At 43.2% G+C, this 22700-nt stretch overlaps 1 protein-coding gene across 8 annotated transcripts in view; it reads right to left on the reverse strand.

Moving 5' to 3' along the window:
• Positions 1-21547, reverse strand: part of EEF2K (eukaryotic elongation factor 2 kinase) — a 42310-nt gene extending 20763 nt beyond the window's left edge. For 2 of the 8 annotated variants that reach the window (XM_043493440.1, XM_043493443.1), the window contains exons 1-5: positions 18613-18702; positions 12756-13080; positions 4002-4102; positions 2212-2272; positions 1238-1275 (exon numbers count right to left, since the gene is read on the reverse strand). In XM_043493440.1, the coding sequence (XP_043349375.1) occupies positions 1238-1275; positions 2212-2272; positions 4002-4102; positions 12756-13001 (446 nt within the window). In that variant the 5' untranslated portion in view covers positions 13002-13080; positions 18613-18702. Of the gene's footprint in view, positions 1-1237; positions 1276-2211; positions 2273-4001; positions 4103-12755; positions 13081-18612; positions 18703-21022 lie in introns of those variants that run through there. The other 6 variants (XM_038418946.2, XM_038418945.2, XM_038418948.2 and 3 more) reach the window with 6 other exon arrangements.
• Positions 21548-22700: the final 1153 nt, after the last annotated feature.

Here is a 22700-nt window from a genome sequence, read left to right on the forward strand (position 1 = left end):
GGACAAACTAAGGGTTGTTGCTTCAACACTGCATGTGGTTTTGCATGAACAGAAACTGTTTTCATTGCTTCTAAATCCACTCAGGCCCAACCAGCGGGCTTAATGGTTACTTTGTCCTATTTACCGGTATATTCAGTACATTGGGCTGCTACCATTCAGAAGCGTCTCTCTCTCCCCATAAGTGAAACCAAATGTTAAATCCCAATCATCTGGATCCAGGAGTCAGAGAGAAGGGGGAGCTGCTTGAAGCATGCACATGTGTACTTTCTAGGAGACTTTGGCATCGGGAGACTGGAAAGGGAGGAGATTCTTTTCTAGTGCAAACTGATCTACTGCAAGGTGCTGGTACATATAGCTGTATCTTCAAATATTCGCTGAGCAAAGAGAAACCCTCCCCATCCAACAATTTCACTTACTGGAAAGAATGATTCTTCTTCTTCCAGTTCCACCTTGCTTAGAACACAGTCATGGTGATTATTCTCTAGCATCTGATTCACGTTTAACTCTCAGCAGCATAGGCTTCTGGTTAGAACTGGGCATTTCTGGTATCTCTTTCACCTGATTCCAGCTATTCCTCCCCCTTCTATCTGCATAACCCTGGGCCTGCATTTGGCCCTCCAGGAGTTGCAGACCCCTGTACTCCCATCACATTCAGGACTGTTCCAGCAAACTGGTAACCCACTGTTCTAGGAACATTTGTGTCAGCAGTTGAGCTACAGCAGACAGTGGAAGAGGCAAGTTCCAGCCCTAACTTTTATGGATCTAAGTATCAAGCAACTGACTATATTCAAAGCAACTGTTCCAAGAGTGCTCCAGGAGAGATCATGTCTCATTTCCCAGCATTCCCCAAGCACGCTCACACTACTATTTCTTAGGAGAATGCAGCATGCTGTCCCTTCTGTGGAGTTCCCTATGCTGTGGCTAGTACCCCGGCAGGATACAGGGAGAAAGAAACAACTGCAGTTGTGCCTGGCCTCTGTGAGACAGCATAGTTAGGAGTTTCCTTGCATCCTCCTTTCCTTGCACATCCATGCAAAGGCCAGCACAATTTGGCCCACGCACTGGGACTGTAATGTAGTTCTCCACCCAGCCATGCTCTCACCCAGCAGGGAATTTTACTCTTTCCCTGCGTTCCTTCCCACATGTCAGAGAGAACAATTATATTCAAACTGCTGCACTCACAATTACCCGGAAATACTACAAGAAGGCCAAAAAGAAAAAGCCAGTGGACGCTTACGTTCTGAAGCACTCCCGCATTGCTCCACGGCCAAAGGGCTGAAAAAAATCCAAAGACAGTCACTGCCATAAAGTTAATCTTTAACAGTATTTGATATTTCCACAGCCCCTTTCCTCCTGCAAGATACCCAAGCACCTCACAAATTACCCACATACAATATAGCTTGAAATGCATCCTTCTCCAAAATGGAAGGTGGTAACCAATTGGCCCAAAGTAGAGGGGAAGGGGAATTTGGGGAAAGGCACCTGGGGCAAATAGGTTTTTGCACTTTAAGGTCTGATTCAAAATATCTGTCCAGGCCTGAGTTCACTTTTTTGTGATTGCCCAAAACTGCTGACTTCAAAATTCTCAAGCCCAAATTTAGCTCCGAGTGTCCAATGTGACCTGCAGACTGACACCACTCTAAATACATGCACTTCTTCAGTAACACGTACCAAGCAGTTCCCAAAACTTCTCAAGTGACTCCTTGTTTTAAGCTGGAGGTGATGGTGGTCCTGCCCCCATCAGCAGAAAACCCAGATAGTTTTTTCCCTAAGAGCAGAAATTATGTGGAAGCCTCAAAAAGACAAGGCTGGCCAGACTGCCAGGCAGCGGGCTGTGGTTTAGAGTCCTAAGCCCCCATGCCGGCAGGAGCGGGGAGTGCTGAAGGAGGCAGCATGCTGAACTCCTGGAGGGGAATTTATGCCTCACGTCATTTGTCTCTGGTTGGCATTTGCATGGCTGCTGCTGGTCTGGGGAAGAGCTGCCCCTACATGCTGCTCTACTCCAGTGAAGGGAAGGGTACTGTGCACAGACCCTTAATGGAAAAGCAGAGGAATAAAATGAAAAAAGGGAAAGATCCTGAGACTTGAAAGCCTCTGTTAAAACCTCTGTTAGGTACCTTTGCCTAGCTTAGTCTATATTAAGAAGGAACTAATAAATACCCCCACTACTACTACTATTAACAGAAAAAACAGAGACACATGTGCTCTTACTTGTGAAGCCATTTTGATGAGAACTTCATCTTCGACCCACTCCCCAGTAACTGCATTGTACCTGCAAAATGAGAATTCACACCTCTTAGTAAAATGCACAAGGAACCAAAGACTTTCCCCCATGTCACACCTGATCCTAGCTGACTGGGGAGTTGATGTAAGGTTCTTCTCTCTGCTCTATCCTACAGAACTCTGAGCCTCTCCACTCTCCAAATCTACACGGCTGCCAATATACGACTTAGGAGAGAGCACTAGCAAATGGCCTCCTCAGAGGGCCACCCTGTGGCTTGGCCAGCAAAAAGCCCTCTACTCCAGAGCCCATCTCAACTCTGCAGCAGAAACTAAGACCCTGTCCACACTTAGATTCATAGATTCATAGATACTAAGGTCAGAAGGGACCACTCTGATCATCTAGTCCGACCTCCTGCACAGCGCAGGCCACAGAATGTCACCCACCCACTCCTATGAAAAACCTCACCCATGTCTGAGCTATTGCACTTCAACACACTTGCCTGATTTGCTGTTATGTTAAAGCTCCTCCAGGCTGCTCTTGCAGTGTAAAGAGGGTGGAAATGGTCCTCCGAGAATATCTGCTGCACAGGGAGCCTCCCTGGCTGGTGTAGAGTTGGCATAAGATCTCTACACCAGACCTGCTCCCAGGCCTTGGCATAGGGGTGGATTGGAGGCATGATGGGGGCACGACCTGAGTGCACTACATTATGGATATTCTCTGCCTCCCAAGGTCCATAGGGGGCCTTAAGAAGCAAAGCATAAATTAGAGTAGCCCTGAGGCTACTAAATCTTACACCAGGAGCTGGGCATGCTTCTGCACAACCCTAAAATATAGGGAGAACAAAGGTGGTTTTGCGCCTCCTCTCCTCATCCCTTTCCCAAATACAGGAATGGATTAACTAAGAATCAAAACTGTTGTATCCATAACACACGATTGTTTCTAGCTTGCCTTTCTTGACCAGCATGGATAGATTCCCTCCTCCATCCTCAGAAACCAAGCCATTCTATCTACAAATTACTTCCCTTGATAGGCTGTACAGCACAGATTTCAGGGGAAGCAAAACCAGACCCTGCTCCTTTTATTGGGCTATTTCAGTAACCCTAAAGCAGCACTTTCATTATTAAAAATGCACGAGAAGTAAATAAATGTCAGTACCTCAAATTTCAAAACATACAAAACACACAAAACACTTCATGGCTGTGCAGTGTAAATACTTTAGGAAAGCATGTGCCCCAAGCACCAAATGCGGGTCAGGGGCCAGGACTGGTTTCAGCACATATACTATGCTGTGCTATTCTGTTTCTGTTAAGGGTTTACATTCAGCCTCATGGAGTACTGCTGCACGTCCACATAAAGAAAATGCTTTTTCAGGAAAGGCACAAAGTGTTTCAAACAGGCAGAACTGTTTATAGCTTCAAATGCCATAATGATTTTGTTTCCTTCCTTATTGGATTAATTCTACAGAATATTTATAAATCAATCAGCAACAGCTTCTCATTTACTTCCTGTCTGTTTCTTGCAATGCTGGAACTTTTAGACATGGCTAAAGTGGGAGAGATTCTAAAATGTTACACTATTTCTTGAGTGAGTATAGTCTTTATAAATGCTAGTTTGTGTCTAAAATGAAATTTTCTTGCCAGGGATATTGCTTTCACTTATATACCTAGATAATTATGCAGACTGTATGAAAAAAATGAACATAATCCTTTGAAATATACACATGTAACCCAGTGGAATCTGCTTAACATCACTATTAGAAGTAGAAACATCTACAGACCTATAACGTGTGGCATATTCTGTTTCAATGTCCTCAAGATGAAATTCTGCCCAGGGATCAGGCATGTGTTTAGCTTTCTGAATGGCATGTTTCCAGGCTTCCTAGAGAAGTTAAAAACTAGCAGATTATTTATATTGAACAACCCCCCAATGATTACAAGCTTTATAATCACATTATCTACTATACCTTTGGACCTCAGTGTTCTAAAGGAAAAGATGCAGGCAGACCGCTGTGCTCATGTTGAATCAATGAGCTGGGGTGGTGGTGGGTGCACGGACCAGCCCGCATCTCTCTCTTTAAGGATGAGAGCCATATTTTCTAGTTTCATTCCCCTCCCCTTTCTCTAATTCAGTGGTCCCCAAACTTTTTCTGCCATGCTCCCCCTTACCCATAATGGATCCTGTACATGCCCTCCCCTTGGGAACTGTGGCTGGGAGCCGAGGCTGCAGTTGGGGCCACAGTGAGGGCCAGGAGTTGGGCTGGGCCATGACCGCTCCCCACCTGCCATGGGGGCTGGCCTAGGCCCTGCCCCCCAAATGTTCCTCTAGGAGGGCGCTCCCCATTGCTTGGAGACCACTGCTCAAATTGGTATTGGTTGGGTGCAAAACACCATTCAACATTTTACAGTTTCAAGTGCAATGATAAAAAGCACAGAAATGTAAAGCACCAGATTCTGATTTGATTTTCACCACTGTAAATCAAAGTGAGAATTTGGTCTAATACACACACAGATATGAAATGAGCATAGCTTGCACGAAATGCAGTAATTTTATAATTTTCAGTGTCTATAGCAGCTATCTGCAATCACATTTAGTAGCCAATGTTAATGTTAGAGAAATTTATTTAAAGAGAATTATATTTTAATTGGAACTAACATGTCCTATCGGTGCAAGTAAAGAACAAGCCTGCTTTGCACAATAATATCAAGGAAAAAAAGCTTTGCAAAAATCAAGTCCTCAAAACTGAGCTCACCACAAGATGCAAAAGCAGAAGAAAGTAGTTACGTAAGGAAAATGGATGATTATTATAGTTCCAGACAAGTAGCTATTTCAGTCTCTATCAAGTCACCGTAACTCTGAAAATGCATATGTTGAAAATTCGATAGTTGTTTCCACAAGCCACTCTAAATGCTTTTCTCTTGACACTTATCCTGTCCCCCATTTTCACATTACACTCTGCCCAGAGACACTGAGGTCCAATCCTCCAAAGTGCTGAATGCATTCTGCAAGATGCAAGTACTTTCAATCAATACTTATGTGAATGAGTAAAGGGTGCTCAGCACCTTGCCAGAGTTACTCAGCACCTTAACAGCTGGGGTCCTTTGTGCCAGCTCCTATCTGAATTTGTTGTAGGAAATACTGATTTCTGGAGCACTGTTTATCACTCCTGCAACTGAATTTGCAATTTAAAAAATAGTTTTAATTTTGTTTTAGAAATTAAGTATCAATAAAAGCTAAACAATTACAATACAAATAACTATCAACACTGAAATTCCTTTACAAATGCTTTATATTGTATAATAGCAGGGACCTTTATAAAAATAATTTACATTTTCATCAGGCAGGTCCATTCTATTACAAAGCAGCATATTCTAAAAGCAAATAAAAAGCCACACCTTCTCCATCCATAAAACCCAGTCATACACAAAACACATTAAATGAAATCAGTTAGAAAATATTCCCTTTTGGTCACATGACAATGTGGGGCTGCTTGATGTCACATGATCTGATGAGCTACATGGGAATTTCCATTTGTAAGCTATGTAAAGGAACAAGTTGAATAAAAACAGGGACACACCCTTATGCTTCACTGAAATATACCTGATAATTTCCAAGGAATCATGTGGTCATGGGGTGTATGTAGAAAGCTGGCCTTTTTGTGCTGTTTGGAGAGTGGCTTTATCCCCTTGTCTATGGACTTCACCCTGGAAGGTGCTGAGAGCCCCCGAGAGGTACTGAATGAAATTAATGGGAGCTGAAAGTGCTCAGCACCTCGTAGGTTTGAGTCCTACACTTGTATTCTGGTTTTCAAAACAGAGAATCAGCATTAAGAACACCAATTATGCAAGCATGACATTTCTTGGGTTTTAGATTACACAAGGGTGACAAGTTAGAAAATATAAATGAAATAAAAATACTCTAACATCCTCTTTGTTCTTGTTAACAATAGGAAATAATGTGAAAAACAACTACATACACATTTTTAAAAGTAAATGACTATTTATGATGATGAACAAAAGATAAATTACAAAGAACAAGTTTCAGAGTAGCAGCCATGTTAGTCTGTATTCGCAAAAAAGAAAAGGAGTACTTGTGGCACCTTAGAGACTAACAAATTTATTTGAGCATAAGCTTTCGTGAGCTACAGCTCACTTCATCGGAGCGGTAGCTCACGAAAGCTTATGCTCAAATAAATTTGTTAGTCTCTAAGGTGCCACAAGTACTCCTTTTCTTTTTTACAAAGGACAAAAAATTCTTAAAGGTGATGTTCTACTTAAGTGATTTCTATGGGTGGAGATGCATCAGTTCTTCTACAGTACAAAATAATGAATCAAAATATCATTTTTTAAAAAATGTCTTACAGCATCTACTATGAAAGGTTCCATTTTAACCTACTCAACTACAGTCAACCACAGAGCCATGCTTAGATTGTTGCTGTGTGTTAGTCTAAAGAGTACACGAGAAACATTAAAATAGGGAAATGCACATAAGAAAAATGATCAGTTAAGTGCTTCCTTTTTGATAAATGAAAAATGTGCCTTTCCCACTTAGGATATATCTCCAGTGCAATTAGATATTCAGCTGGCTTGTGCCAGCCTTGTGATGTGGATATCAGGCTGGAGCCTGATCTCTGTGACCCTCCCACCTTGCAGGGTCCTAGAGCCCAGGCTCCAGCCTGAGCCCAAAAGTCTACTCCACAATTAAACAGCTCCGTCGCCCAAGCTCCAGAGTCCGAGTCAGCTGGCATAAGCCAGTCACAGGTTTTTAACTGCAATATAGACATAGCCAGAAGCTGTTTTTCAAAATGTGCATTCCAGAGTAAAATACAACCTTAGAGTATATGTGCACAAATCTGCTCAAGTCAATGGAACAGCATATGTAAGTACAGGTTAAAGCACTGGAAACATTATTTGGTAGAAAGATTTGAGGGGTCTGATCCTGAGAAGAACTGCATTAATTTGAAGTCAATGAGAATCTGCCACTGACTTTGGTGGGAACAGAATCAGGCCCAATGGGAGTTGATGTTACTTTGCAGGATCAAACTCAAAATCATAACAGAATTGGGCTCAATATATTGTATATACATGGAGACAACAGCAGCGTTAAAATTCCCTCAACCTCCACAAATCACCAAATGGCACATGATTCTATTACCATTTTTGTAATAACTGATATCTAGCTAGCTTGCAAAAATTTCCACAGTATTAGAACATCAAATACATTACAGTTAATCAGCTGTGGTGGGTAAGTCAACATGTCTACCACGTTCAGAGCCATAGCATATTTGTACATACAGAACCTGTTAGCTAATTATCTGCCCAGAGCCCTGGGCAGATACAAAATTTGTATCCGGATCGGATCTGTGATCCGCAAACATGGTCTGCAGATATCTGTGGATATCCACTGATTTGCAAGGCTCTACTAGTTACACAAGGCCAGAGCATACTTTTTTTGTACGTTGCTGACTGCAAATTTAAAAAGTTACAAAACAATGTCTATTGAAGAACAATTTGCACCAAGCATTCTACAATGCCTAATCAGTTTGACCTTCAATACATGAACCCTGTAGCCCACTAATATTACTATTTTCTGTTACTAAACCAATCATATTATAGGCTAGATTTAAAGATCCTGGAAGATGACAGGTACCTCTTGTGAGGTGCCAAGTGACCTCACCTTGTAAGAGCTTCAACGGAGACATTCAGCTCCTTGCAAGATTAAATCCTCAGAATGGAATTTTACATATAATCTTTTGCCTGAAACACCTTGCACTATTAGCAAATGTTGAATCTTCTGGGATGTTGAATCTGCTAGTGGTTTCTGCTTATTCACGGAGACAGATGATTGGTTAGCCCATGTAACTATACAGGATGTGGGAGTGGCTCAATTGAAAGAGCATGAGGGTGTAGGGCGAACAGTTTTGGGGTAGGAATCTAGTGGCAACCAAGCCTGGGGAGCTGAATTTGATATCATCATCGTTATTGTTAATTACTTTGCTAAAAAAGCTAAGCACCCAGAAAGCATGTGGACTTTGTTTTAGAGCAGGTTGGGAAGGACAACTCTGCATACTTAGTTAGCCTATTAACTAAATGTCATGCTCAGGATCACTTATAGTTCAGTAAATATCTATTTGACCACAAGCTTATTAAACTATCTTCAAATCCCAAGGACAGTATTATTGCAAAAAATAAAAAACAAAAAAAAAAAAATCATGCTTTGTTGAACCGTCCTGTTTTCACCACCCAGTGATTTATCACATATAAAATTATATTAATGCAAAATTACAGCTAGCATTTGAAATGCATAAAAATCAGGAAATTCAAAGTTATGGTTCCTACAGCAATTTCAGCTGACTTCTTTATCTGTAGACAGTATTTTGTAATGCTTAATATATACAGTGAAGATGGGTAAAAGTAGAAACTCAAATTCAAACCTTCAGTTTTTGGAGATCAGGGCATTCAATCTGAATCCCTGAATCTAAACCTGTTCTTCTGGTTTTAGTTTCAGGTCAGATCCAGTTTCTTTTTCAGGTGAGGCCAAACTCTTCCAAGAACTGCCCTTTCACAAGATTTTAGCCACAGGGGGAGAAGCATAAAACAACAGCTGATCTGGCACTATTTCTGCCATTTTGGATTGAAACCGTTCATAAACAGCCTGCAAGATTTCAGCAATGTCAAACCTAAAACCCAAGCCCTAATCCCATACAAATTTTACTCTGGATGTGGACCTGAACACTGATTCCTGAGCCCATCTGTAATATAAGTAGAATCTTTTAAACTGACACCAGCCTAATATCCGGATGAAGAGGCCATTAAAAATAGCATGAAGAGACTTATAAAATGTGCTGACTATAGTTTATACATATTTCATTTCATCTTCACTTGGCAACTTCTTCATTGACAGACATGAACTAAAAGTCTTTCACCTACTAAATTTCTGGTTAAACACCACTTAATCCAGGGGTGGGCAAACTTTTTTGCCTGAGGGCCACATCGTGGTTCTGAAACTGTATGGAGGGCCAGATAGGGAAGGCTGTGGCTCTCCAGTCAGCCTGGCCCCTGCCCCCTATCCGCCCCCTCCTACTTCCTGCCCCCTGACTGCCCCCCTCAGAACCCCTGCTGCTCCTTGTCCCCTGACTGCACCTTCCCGAGCCCCCCCCAGCACCTAACTGCCCCCTGGGATTCCACCCCCTATCCAACCCCCCTGCTCCCTGTCCCCTGACTGCCCCAACCCCTATCCACACCCACACCCCTGACAGGCCCCCCAACTCCCACGCCTATCCGACTGCCTCTTGCTCCCTGTCCCCTGACTACCCCAACATTTATACAGAGGCAATTTAATACACTACACTGGCAGCTCTCGCAGCCGTGCTGCCCAGCAGGAGCTTGCAGCCGGGAGCTCAAGGGCCGGGCAGGACGGTACTGCAGGCCAGATGTGGCCCGTAGTTTGCCCACCTCTGACTTAACCACTTGGCACTGAACAAATGGGTCCCCCACTACATGGATTTTATGCTAATTCTGTCTCATTGAAGCACCAGTCATTGAAATTTGCTACCACTGGGTACCGAAGGCTTTGTCTAAACTAGGATTTAAAGGTGTGGGGTTAGGATATGTTAGCTGACATGTGCTAACTAAAATGTGGAAGGGGGGAAAGCTGCAGACGTGATCTATTTTGATTTTATTAAGGTGTTTGACACAATTACACGTGATATTCACATGAGAAAATGAGGAAAATGTGGTCTTTATTAAATTACTATAAGGTGAGCGCACAAATGATTGGAAGACCATATTCAAAGAGCAATTATCAATGGTTTGCAGTCAAACTGGAAAGGCATGTCTAATAAGGTCCTGGGTCAGGTGCTTTTCAATATTTTCATTAACGATTTGGATAATGTAGAGGAGAATATGCTTCTAAAATTTCTGAATGACCAAGATGGGAGGGGTTGCAAGCCCTTTGGAGGACAGAATCAGAATTCAAAATGATCTTGACAAATTGGAAAATTGGTCTGAAAACAACAAGATTAAAATCATTAAAGACAAGTGCAAAGTACTACCCCACGGAAAGAAAAATGAAATGGTTGGGATAACTGGCTAATTGGTTGTATGGCTGAAAAGGATCTGGGGGGGTCATGGTGGATCACAAATTTCTACAGGAATTAACAATGTGATGCAGTTGCAAAAAAGGCTAACAACATTCTGTATGTATGACAGGAGGTAATTGTCTCTCTCTATTTGGCACTCGTGAGGCCTCAGCTGGAGTACTCTCTCCTATTCCAGGCACTCCACTTTAGGAAAGTTGTGGATAAACTAGAGATAATCCTATGGAAAACAACAAAAATGCTAAAATGTTTAGAAAACCTGACCTAGGAGGAAATTTTTAAAAAAATAGGCAAGTTCAGTCTTGAGAAAAGAAAACTGAGGGGGAGATCTGATAAATCTTTAAATATGTTAACGGCTGTTATGCACAGGACAGTTCTCAATTGTACTCCACGTCCACTGAAGGAAGGAAAAGAAATAATGGGCTTAACCTGCAGCAAGGGAAATTTAGGTTAGATATAGGAAAAACTCTTCTAACTATAAGAGTAATTAAGCTCTGGAATAGGCTTCCAAAGGAGGTTGTGGGAATGCCCATCATTGGAAGTTTTTAATAACAGGCTGGACAAATACGTGTCAGGGATGGTCTAGGTTTAGTTGGTCCTGACTCCTGTCTCAGCACAGGGAGGTAGATGTAATGGACTCTTGAGATCCTTTTCAGCCCTTGATTTCTATGATTGTATGTTCAACTCCTCCAGTTTAAACACACATTAAATTCTAAGCTGCATTATCCACACTAGAATTTTAGGTCTTGTCTTCACTAGAAAAAAAAAAGTATATTTTTAACATTAACACATGTTAAAATACTAGTATAGACATGGCAGTTGTAGCTGGTTGAAGTTAACCGTGTTTGTGAGCCGAGGGATTACGTCAAATAGATAACATGTTAAAAACATCTACACTAGGATTTTAACATGTTGTCATTGGGTGCCCGCCTCTCAAGCGTGCCTTCATAGCCCGAGGTCAATTTGTAGGCAGCTTGCTTCTGTTCCCCTTTCAAGGGGCTTCTCGAATAGACTCCACATGCAGGCTTTCTGTCCAGTACCGCCCCTCCTTGGGGTCTGGTATTATTAACAAAACAGTTCGAAATAAGAAGTCTCCTCAAGTCCATTTGTCTACCCTCTTATTGGTCACTCTCAGGCCTTTTCTGCCTGTAATCTCACTTGTCTGTAGTCTCATTCTCCAGTCCCAGGGTCCGCTCTTGTGGCATACTTGCTCCCAGTAGCCTTTGTATTCCAGTGTGGTCTCCCTGAACATTTTCCCCTCCTCCCAGATTCCTGCTGCTCTTTATATGGAAATCAGCTAATCCCAGCTCAGGCAATTACCAATTGCCTCCTTGGTAATTAGGGTAGACTGGCTCCAGGCCTCTACCGCTTAGGGACAAGCCACCCCATTACACACCTGTTAGCTAATGTGTGTTAAAAATACACCCTTTTTCCTACTGAACACAAGGTGTTCGCTAACACTTGTGAACAATACACATTTAAATGCTGGTGTAGACAAAGTCTAAGAAGTGTCCCAATTTAGCAGAGTCCTCAGTTAAATGGAGTACATTAGGAGGGTCTATAACCTGAGGACAGAGAACAGTTGTGGTTCTTGAGGCTCTGAACTGTGACACTACCCTCCCCACCCCATCCCAAGGGCAATCAGGAGGGCAGCTATGGAGACTCTATACCTGCTAGGGAGCCTCCAGATTAGAGGGGTCTCCAGTAAGAGATTTACAGGTGGATTCTGTTCCCTTTGCATTGTCTGATTGGTGCAAAGAGAGCAGAATGGGGCAGAGGATCTGCCCCACAATATGCACTGACTTTGATGTTGGGGGCAATGTAATATGTTTGGCCCTCAGGCTGAAATGGTTGGATACCACTAGAGCACATTGTCTGGGGCTGGTGGTGGAATTTACCGTAAAATTTAACATCAGAGCTCTATTATAAAAATGTAGAGAGCCCTAAGAAACGCATCTAAACTCAACTGTCTAAATGATGTTCATTTATGTTATCTCAAAAATTATGATTGGTTTTGTTCAAATAAAGATGCTCAACTCAGGCACATTGCTTTGCTTGATATCATTCATGACAGAACATCTAGTCTTATACCCCAAGTTTTTACATTAATAATATTGCATTAGAGTCACAACAAACATCATCTTTTAAAACAGCAAATCCATCTGTTTGGGTTTTTTAAAGCAGCTGAATTACAACAGCTGTGCAGTCTTAGACTCAAACCTGCTAGTGTTCCATGTATGGAGTTCCCACTGAATTCAAGTGGAGTTTTGTAAGTGAATCAATGACAGGATCAAGTTATTGGCTTAACTGACTTAACTACAAGTCTGGAAAAATAAAAGCTGTAATTTTCATGGAAAACTGTTAGTTACAAGAAATGAAGCAGCTAGAGAGATAAATGAGATTAGAAGCCTATTTAGGCTTGAGTCCAATGCTTACCTTAAAATTGAATGAGTTTCTAGGAGAAGAGCTAGAACTGTAATGTTCATCTTTTGCTAAGTTGCTGTAATAATTGGCGACTTTGTTGTTTGCAGCCTTGTTAGATACTGGGTCATCCGTTATTGGGCAGATATAATAACTATCCTCATCCTCACTATCAACATCAGGATAATTTCCAGAAACCGCTTTAGTTGATCTGGCATCATCAATACCTTCCATACGAAAGATAAGGTCCTCGTCCGCCATGTTTGTGGGAGGTTGGTTTAATTCGTGCAATGATTAAAGTAGCCAGTATTACAATACGCATTTGAAATGAGGGAAGAACCTGGGAGAGAAAAATAATGAAATTAAAGAAAATCAAAGGTCCTGCTCTTTAAAAAAAAGCATGAAGCCAAAATTTATGCTGGCCAGTATTAGCAAAAATTAGTCAATAATCTGTACATGGATGTATAAAATGGGTCTCTCAACACCCAAACGTAGGATCTGGGCTCCCAATTTAGGTAACCAAGTTTGAAATGGTCATAGGATATAGAAAAATTGGCTGAGAATAAGAATAGAAATTTAATATAAAACCTTAAGAACTGCAAACAACATCAGATTACTCTAGTTTACCTTTAGTAGCATTCCAGGCTCCATTTATCAACTTCCTTCTTTGAACATATCTACTCTTACTTGTTTAAAAACTTTGGGCCCGATACTACAGTTTTTACTCAGGAAAAGCTCACACTGACTTCCCCATAACTTTGTGTATTTTGCCCAATCCAAGGACTTCAGGATCAGGCCCTCTGTTTTCCAAAGGCAGCTTTTCCATCAGGGGATCACGTACAAATGGAAAGCACAGAATAGTATCAACAGACTCCAGGGAAAGGGGCTAGAGAATATTACTGGGAGTGGATGGGGAAGGTGAAACCAGAACACACTTTCTGTGCCAGGAAGTTTTCGTATTACTTGGCCCCCAGCTCACATGGGCTAGTCAGTCCAAAGTAAATCACTATGTGTGTGCACCCAAAATGCCACAGGTATCCTCTGAAGTGAGGACAAATGAGGCCATCAGACAGTTGCTGCTGCTCTAGCCATTAAAGTGAATTAAAGGAGTCCAGGTGGGGAGGGAATGCACAGGAGAGTCACACTTCAGTGCTCTTCTCTGGCTTCAGATCTCATTCTGATTCCCTTCCCAATAGGGATGCTCTTGCTGTCAGTTCCTGTAACTGAAACTCTCCAGAGAACTGGCTTGCTTGCTCAGTGCTAGGCCCTTCCCTTTGGACGATCTACCAGAGACTGGAATTGGCAGCCTTCAGAGAAGAATATTTATTTAAATTATTTTTTCTTTCCTCTCTTGATTTTGTTCATTCCCAGCTGGTGACAAAGAGCCTTATCCAAAATTTATTGAAGGCAACAGAAAGGTTCTTGCAGATTTCAGTGGTCTATGGAACAGGCTCAGAGTCTGGGATGACACTAGTTCACACGTACCAAAGTCTCTGTCTGGCAAAGACAGGCCCTGTGTTGAAGCAAAACAGTCAAAATCTTTCTACTCTATTCACCCAAAAAACTGTCCTAATCCAATGACTTTTAAAGGCCAATTTCTGTTTTCTCCCCAGAGCTCAGAGGTTGGTAGATAAAATGCTATATTTTAGCATTCTCTCTTTGTTCGCCACTGTAGGTAGTTTGTGCATTTTATCATAAAGACATAGGATGGGAAGAGACTTCCTGCCTCACTGAGTCCAGGTCCTTGCTATTGCAGGCAAAGCTGTCATATAAATCACCTTCATAATTTTAACCTGGAGCTTGATAAATTTAAGTAAGTCTCTTTCCCCCACCCCACTCCTACTGGATGGCTGTTCCAGAGCCTCCGGACCTATCTATCATAGTGTTTAGACACAATGCATCAATAGGCACTTCAACCATAAATAATAAATTGAGCTAGTTCTATCAACTCCCTGGTGCTCCCTGCTTCAGCAACCTACTCCATTTGTTCATTATGTGATGAAACCATGAGCATCTAGCTCATATTCCCTAATTTCTGCCCCTGGTTTTGTATTCTTTTGTAACAAACAGGCCTGGGAGACGATTGTCAAGCCCCTTCATAGCTAAGGAGAAAACGAAACAAAATGATACCCTGCTGGAAGATCACTATGAAGTCATTTTTCTTTTCTCCCTAGTTCCATGATCTTTCCTCATAACCAATACTCGATGGTCCAAAAACTTTGCAAAACCAAGGTACCTTCCTGAATAGTTATCAGGATCCCAAGGGGTATAGCTAGCTTACATAAAATGGCATAGTCTGCAGACCACCTTTAGTCTCCTGGGCGCAGATGTAACCCCACTACAGGTATCAGCATGTAATAGGCTATCTTTATCTGAACAGCCTCCACTCAGATTAAGATGGAGCATCACATACTTGCTTAGACTCCACTCCCATGTGAAAGATGGGGTGATGGCAGGATAGATCATAGAACTCTGTCTGTCACACTGAGCCTGTGAGATGCATTTTGGCCACACCTGACAATTTTTTAAATATTCCAGTTATTTAATTTCCTCTGCATTGTCTCCACAGTAGGAACTCTGTCTTTTGTGAGGAATACAACATGAATCTAATCTAGTGTTACATTTTTATTACCTTCTAAGTAGGAAAACTCTGGTTTCAAAGTTTCAATTACTTCTGCAGAACTGTGTAATACAGGAACTGACATCACAACAGCACATGCAGAGCTGGAATGCACAGTGATCTACTTCTGTAAACAGTCTGACTATGGATTTGGGGTAAGGGCAGATCATCTCCCATCTTTGCTCTTAATTTAGCCTGCTTTCTGCAATACTAGGGGTGTTTTGCATGAAGAACAAACTTATTTCAAGCCTACCTCCCCCTTTTTAAAACTTTGCTGAATTTTTTAAGAACACTACCCATCGCAGCGCCTGCTCCTCTTCCTAATAATCTTACACAAATTGTTGATATTCTGAAACAATAGTAGGGCTCTTTAATTATGTCCATCAGAAATTTCACAGAAGGTAATTATTCTAGAGGAAAATAACTGTCCATCCCATAACACTTTCCACATGAGCTCTCAAGCTGCAAAAGTTTGAAATTGTAACTCTCTCACTGATACACACGGCATAACCTTTAGGAGGAAAGATTTAAAATGCCCTTAAAATTAATATAAAAGGTCCAAAGCGTGGCACATAGCAGTTGGCCTGTGTAAGGAGCAGTGTGAAGCCACACTACCCTTGGAGAGCTCAGCCAGGCACAATTGCTCCTGATGCACCATCCTTTGGGGCTTGTCTACACGGGAAAGTTTTACCAGTTATACCAGAATAATTATACCAATAGAGTTATATTGGTATATCAATTTAACTTAGTATTACTCCCTGGATGGATACTCTGATGGCATTTTTCAGTTAGCGGAGACTCCTTCCAAACTGACATATGCTAAACCAAAAAAAAAAAAAAGACCATCTCCTACTGCAATAAGAGTATCCAAACAAGGAGTGATACCAATAACTACAGTGGTTTAAATTCACACCTTAGTTTACACTGGTATAACTTTTCTGAATAGACAACATTTATTCTAGAATGTATTAGGCATGTCACAATCCAGCCTGAAATGAAGTGTCTTTCCAATGGTGAGAGAGAGAGAGGAGAGACTGATTTTGGAAAGTACAAGAGAATCCTGCCATATTTTCATTCGTGTTAAAAGTGCAGACAAATGTAGACCATAATTTAGTCAACAGCAACAGGTCAAAATCAGGAGGACTCTTTAACAAAGTATCTTTGTTTAATTTAATTCATCACTATGACATGGCCCTCTCCCCATTTAAACTCCTATGTTCTCGCTTCGTACAATTCCCTGCTACAACGTGGAGACGTTTCCTGAAAACTGCCACAGTCAGTGCTGAATCATTCTCTCTGTTATTAACTGCATTAATTCAGCAATCCAGGCCCTTGCAAACAGTGGGGATAGAGGAGGACAGAAGGTGGCACCGAGTTCCAAAATTATAAAAAAGCAGGTACAATCTGATCCATCACTCTTGAGACTAGGAATCAACCTGCTACAAATCTTCCTGTTCTGACACATTAAAGCACTTCACCATCTGATTTCACATAGGTCAGTTACTGGCTACAATTACAATTGGTCTACTTCTATTGCCAGCTATACTGTATGTATCTCAGTTAAAAATATTCCACAACTAGTTTATTACAGCTCATTTAATGGGATTAGTAAAATGAAATAAAAATATGACACTTCATCAGTTTTTAAAACTTTGGTAAGTGATTGTTAACATTTTAAAAGGTACAGAACAAGTAGGAACTGTACCCACTACTAACAGAACAGTGCAGAAAGCAAAAATTCAGCAACATGATGCAATAACATCACATGTTTATATTAAAATTAGTTAATCTTTTTCCTATAACTCCAGAACAAGTCAGAGCAAGTGTCTCTCAGAGGCTTTCTATACATATAACTGCTAATAGAGCAAATAATAATGGACATCATGTGCACATCAAAAAGAGAAGCTATGTGTGGCCTCTTGTCTTACTATAACTTCACATGTCTAATTACATCAATTCTAGAGAAACTGTATGTGGACAGCTGAACACTGAAGCCCTCAGAGCTGTGTTACCCACTAGAGCAATAGTGGAACAATGGAAAGCATGTTTACTGAGGTTCAGGTTCCACCCACAGCGAGGGGTGGAGATTTTCATGCATATCTTCCTTGAGAGACTATTAATGATGATTCAGCAGAAATCAAACAGATACATTGTTATTAATTCAGCTCCATGTTGGGATAGCTGTGGATTTCACACTCTTAGGTGAAGAAGCAATGCACCAGGTAGGTTTTACAGCCCTTGATGATACCCTGATGATTTTCCATGTTTTCCTGGCTTTACGCCCCTCTCACCCTCCACATACGCACTCTTAAAGTCCCATATTAGAAGACTCTTTTCAAAGCCCACTGACTCCAGTCCTCAATAAGCCTGAAAGGGTCAGTCACACTTCTGAGCAATGTGACGTGCTCAGCCCAGGCTGCTTGTGTCTCTAGAATGACAGAGTGAGACCTGGGATCCCTCATGGGAGTGCAGGGTCAACTCTTGGGGTGGTATTGTGCCCACTCACTAGCTGCAGTAGCGTGCCAGTTGCAAGAGTCTATAAGAGCCAACCAAACATAGCTTCTAAAACAGAGAAAGTGACATTTCAGGCCTGGTGTCACACAGGCAGCTCCACTGAAGTAGTGGAATTGCACCTGTTTCTGCTAGGGCTGAATTTGGCCCATCAGCTATATTTGTTGCCCAGCAACCCCAGATTAGGAACATGCCCCTCATTATACACGATCAGATTTCCTCCTGATATGCCAGTTTGTCTCCCCCTCTCAATTTCCTGCCTTTTTTTCATACTGCTTCTAAATTTAAAACAGATTCTCCCTTGCCATGAGCTAAGAGACTTCCTGGCCCCGGTGAAATTAACAGGAGTTTTTTCCACTGACTTTAATGAGGCCAGGATTTCACCCCTAGTTCCTGCTCTACCCTAGCTCTCATCCTGTCTCAAACTGTCCTCCCAAGCGAAACTGACAAAGCTGATGCCCAAGATGCAAAGATCTGGAACAGTGCAAAACAAGCTTCCAAATTTTCACAAGGGGATTAGCTGAGTTTAAACAAATATTTGTTGGTAAATTTGTCAGTGTGAATTTTGGCAGGCTCTTCCAGCATAGGCTGAAAGGATACTGGGCAGGCAGATGAGCAGCTTGTTCTGTGTTCATTTAGAAGGCAGAGGTGAAATACACAAAGCAACTTCCCTCATCTTCTTCCATAGCTGGAAGCCCCTTGGGTACTAGAGTCATGAAAATGACAGTGGTTTGCACTTACACCATGTGGTGCTTTATTCATTCAAAATGCTTCATAAACATTAGGTAAAAAAAATCCTTAAAACACACCTGAGCTACGTATTCCATTTTACAGACCTGGAAAGCAAGACACAGGGAACAGAGATTATCAGACATCTGAGGGATTTATATGCCAAATTTCCCATTTATTCTCATGGGAACTGCAAGTCCAAATCCTTTAGGCAGTTCTGAAAACTCTTCTAGGGAAGTTACAGCCAACATTTTCAAAACCTGATACTGATTTTGGGTTGAAGCTGCTCCTCAGCTCCAAGTCCCCTTTGCTCACACAGCCAGTAAGAGCCACAAGGCTCCATGGCTGGCAGAGCCCTCAGGGGAGCCCTCCTGGCACACAGCCCCAAGCTAGCTCTCTCCCTGCACACAGCCTCGACCTACCCCTCTCCCTGCCCTCTGAGCTACCCCACTGCCCACACACAGCCCCTAGCTACCCCTCTCCCTGCCCCCTGAGCTACTCCCCTGCCCGCACACAGCCCCTAGCTACCCCTTTCCCTTCACCCTGAGCTACCCCACTGCCCGCACACAGCCCCTAGCTACCTCTCTCCCTGAGCTATCCCCCTGCCCACACACAGCCCCTAGATACCCCTCTCCCTTCCCCCTCAGCTACCCTCCTGCCTGTACACAGCCCCTACCTACCCCTCTCCCTGAGCTACCCCCTGCCCACACACAGCCCCTAGCCACCCCTCTCCCTTCACCCTGAGCTACCCCATTGCCCGCACACAGCCCCTAGCTACCCCTCTGCCTGAGCTACCCCCCTGCCCACACACAACCCCTAGCTACCCCTCTGCCTGAGCTACCCCCCTGCCCGCACACAACCCCTAGCTACCCCCGTCCCTGAGCTACCCCCCTGCCCGCACACAACCCCTAGCTACCCCGTCCCTGAGCTACCCCCCTACCCGCACACAATCCCTAGCTACCCCCCTGAACGCACACAGCCGCTAGCCACCCCTCTCCCTTCACCCTGAGCTACCCCATTGCCCGCACACAGCCCCTAGCTACCCCTCTGCCTAAGCTACCCCCCTGCCCGCACACAACCCCTAGCTACCCCTCTGCCTGAGCTACCCCCCTGCCCGCACACAACCCCTAGCTACCCCCCTCCCTGAGCTACCCCCCTGAACGCACACAGCCCCTAGCTACCCCTCTCCCTGCCCCCTGAGCTACCACCCTGCCCGCACACATCACCTAACTACTTCTCTCCCTGCACCCTGAACTACCCTCTCCCTGCATTGTTATGTTTCCTTCTAAAAAGTAGATCACAACTTTTAAGTGTGCTTTTCAATTAGATTCCAGATATTGCATTATTAGGTTTAAACTGAATTATATCTATTCATTATTGTCTGTAATTCTACCCATCCTTTTTCATTTAAAAAAAATATTATTATTCTGTGTACATCAAAATCTGAACTGTTTAGTGACATTTTGGTACATGAATACAGCAAGAGTTTAATAATTTCACTGTGCATACAGCACTCTTCCCCCTTGTGCAAGGCAATGTGTCACATCTCTATGTTGGCAATATATTGATGTGTCAAGGGGAATTTTTTCCCCTCCATCTGTTTGATTTCCCCCCCTCCATACTGTATTCCTTTGGCTATTTGGATAAAGCAGCATGTATGCTGTTGAGAAGGAAATCTGCTGACTAGTACATTTTAGGGTCATTACATCAACAATCTACAAACAAAACAGCCTGGTAACATCTCATCCTCCACTCTAAAACATGCAAAAAGCTCCTTGCGAAGAAACTGTCATCGGAAATACAGTTTTACAAACAGCAAATTACCACTCCCTGATCACTGACAAATTTAACTCCACCCCAACCCACAACTAGCCTTTAATTTCATTAGCCATCAGACGTTTATGAACTTTACATCCGTATATAACTCCCCACCCCCCGCCTTCTACAGTAACAGGCAGCCCTTGTAAAAACATTACAGTATAGTATTGGCCTCTGTAAAAAGGAAAGATATAATATTCTACAGTAATGGTCCTGGTCTAAATACTACAACATATCTGCCAACATTCAAAAGCTGCAAATTGGGGGCATTTACAGAGAAAAACCTTTTAGTGCCATAATGGGAAATTTTTGCAAGACTCAAGTGGGGAAAAAAATAATACTCTAGTATGCTGAATAAGGGGAAGCAATTATTACTAAAAATGGGTGTTGAAAATACAAATGTGTCCATGGGTAATGTGCCACAGTGAGCGCTAGAGCGGGCACACAGACCGAGCAGGGTTTCAGGCCGAGCCGTTTGCCAGCCCTGCCCAGCGAAGCAGCCTCCTGACCCCTTTCCACCGTGCACGGAGAAGATATGCTGCTAACCGGGGAGCCCGGCAAAACCAAGGCGGAGAAGCGGGCTCCACTGCAGAGCCTGGCCTACCTTGTGCAAACGGACACACGGTGCAATGCTTGGCCCACCTTGTGCAGACACGCACGGCTCCCGGAGCAGCGGGCCAGGAAGCACGGTTCTCCTCGCTGCAGCTGCACACAAACTCCGACGAGCGCTTCCCTCCGAGGGTCGCGCGCCAGCTGCTTCCCCGGGGAGCGCAGGCGGACAGCTCGCGTCTCGTCTCGGAATCAGCCCCTCTCGCTCTCCCTCCCCAGTCCCCGCCCCTCCCTTCCCAGGCTGGCGGAGGGCGGTACTGCAGCAGGCAGGCATGGTGCGTGTCTGCCTTACGCTGCACGGCGACGAGAAGCTACAGTTTGCACGGAGTGGGAGCTTCCCCTCCCCACACATGTAGTGTAAAGCTGCCCCAGAGCCTTGCAACAATCTCCCCCCCCCCCATGCCCTCCGCTTGTTGCTGGTGGCATCGGCCCAGCCTCAGCACATACTGCTTACGATTTGGGGGTCTCCTGAGTGTTGAAACTAGAATGTGGCGCCCAGGAAACATTGTCCCTCCGACCTGGTCTCGTGTTTGGAGGAACTAATTGGGGACACATGACGGACACGGCTTTGGGACCCCCAAAGCATCGCCTCCTCCATTCCAGCCAGCAGAATAGTGGGGGGCCGAGTCATCAGCCCCTGACGCGACTGGAGGACCCCGAAGAGTCTTTTCCTTCTCCATTTTTTAATTTTCTTCCCTGTGGATAGTGCTACTTAAAGGTACCAGACAGTTATTGGAGACCTACTCACAAGGCTCAGAGTTCAAAGTACAGATTCCACCCCTGTTCTGAAGGGAACACCCAACATAAATGGGTTAGAATGATCGGTTACAGGCCCACTGTTTATCTTATTATCTGGCTGCACAAGGGTTTACACTCTTTACATTATTAACACAGATATTTACACCATAGAATATTCACCTATGTCCTTTGGCGTATGTTACTGCCACTGAAGGTTTTCCTCTTCTCCCCCCCCACCCCCGCTGGTAATAGCTCATCTTAAGTGATCACTCTCCTTACAGGTTTCAGAGTAGCAGCCCTGTTAGTCTGTATTCGCAAAAAGAAAAGGAGTACTTGTGGCACCTTAGAGACTAACAAATTTATTAGAGCATAAGCTTTCGTGAGCTACAGCTCACTTCATTACAGTGTGTATGATAAAACCCATTGTTTCATGTTCTCTGTGTGTGTGTATATAAATCTCCCCACTGTATTTTCCACTGAATGCATCTGATGAAGTGAGCTGTAGCTCACAAAAGCTTATGCTCAAATAAATTTGTTAGTCTCTAAGGTGCCACAAGTACTCCTTTTCTTTTTGCGAATACAGACTAACACGTAACATGCCATAAATGTTCCTGAAGAGCATTGTAAACAGTATAGAAGGGGGGAAGGAAAAAAATCCCAAACATCTATTTTAATGTTAGTCACCAGTCACAATAGCCACTAAAAATCAGGTAGGAATACACTGTAATTGTAACAGTAATGAAAAGGAAGGCCATGTGCTTACATAAAGGATGTTTCTAATGTGGCAGAGTAGCAGCTGTGTTAGTCCGTATTCGCAAAAAGAAAAGGAGTACTTGTGGCACCTTAGAGACTAACAAATTTATTTGAGCATAAGCTTTCGTAAGCTCTAAGGTGCCACAAGTACTTCTTTTCTTTTTTCTAATGTGGCAGTTTCA

Source organism: Dermochelys coriacea, chromosome 10, assembly GCF_009764565.3.
Source record: "Dermochelys coriacea isolate rDerCor1 chromosome 10, rDerCor1.pri.v4, whole genome shotgun sequence".
In the NCBI taxonomy this organism is placed as follows: Eukaryota; Metazoa; Chordata; order Testudines; family Dermochelyidae; genus Dermochelys; species Dermochelys coriacea.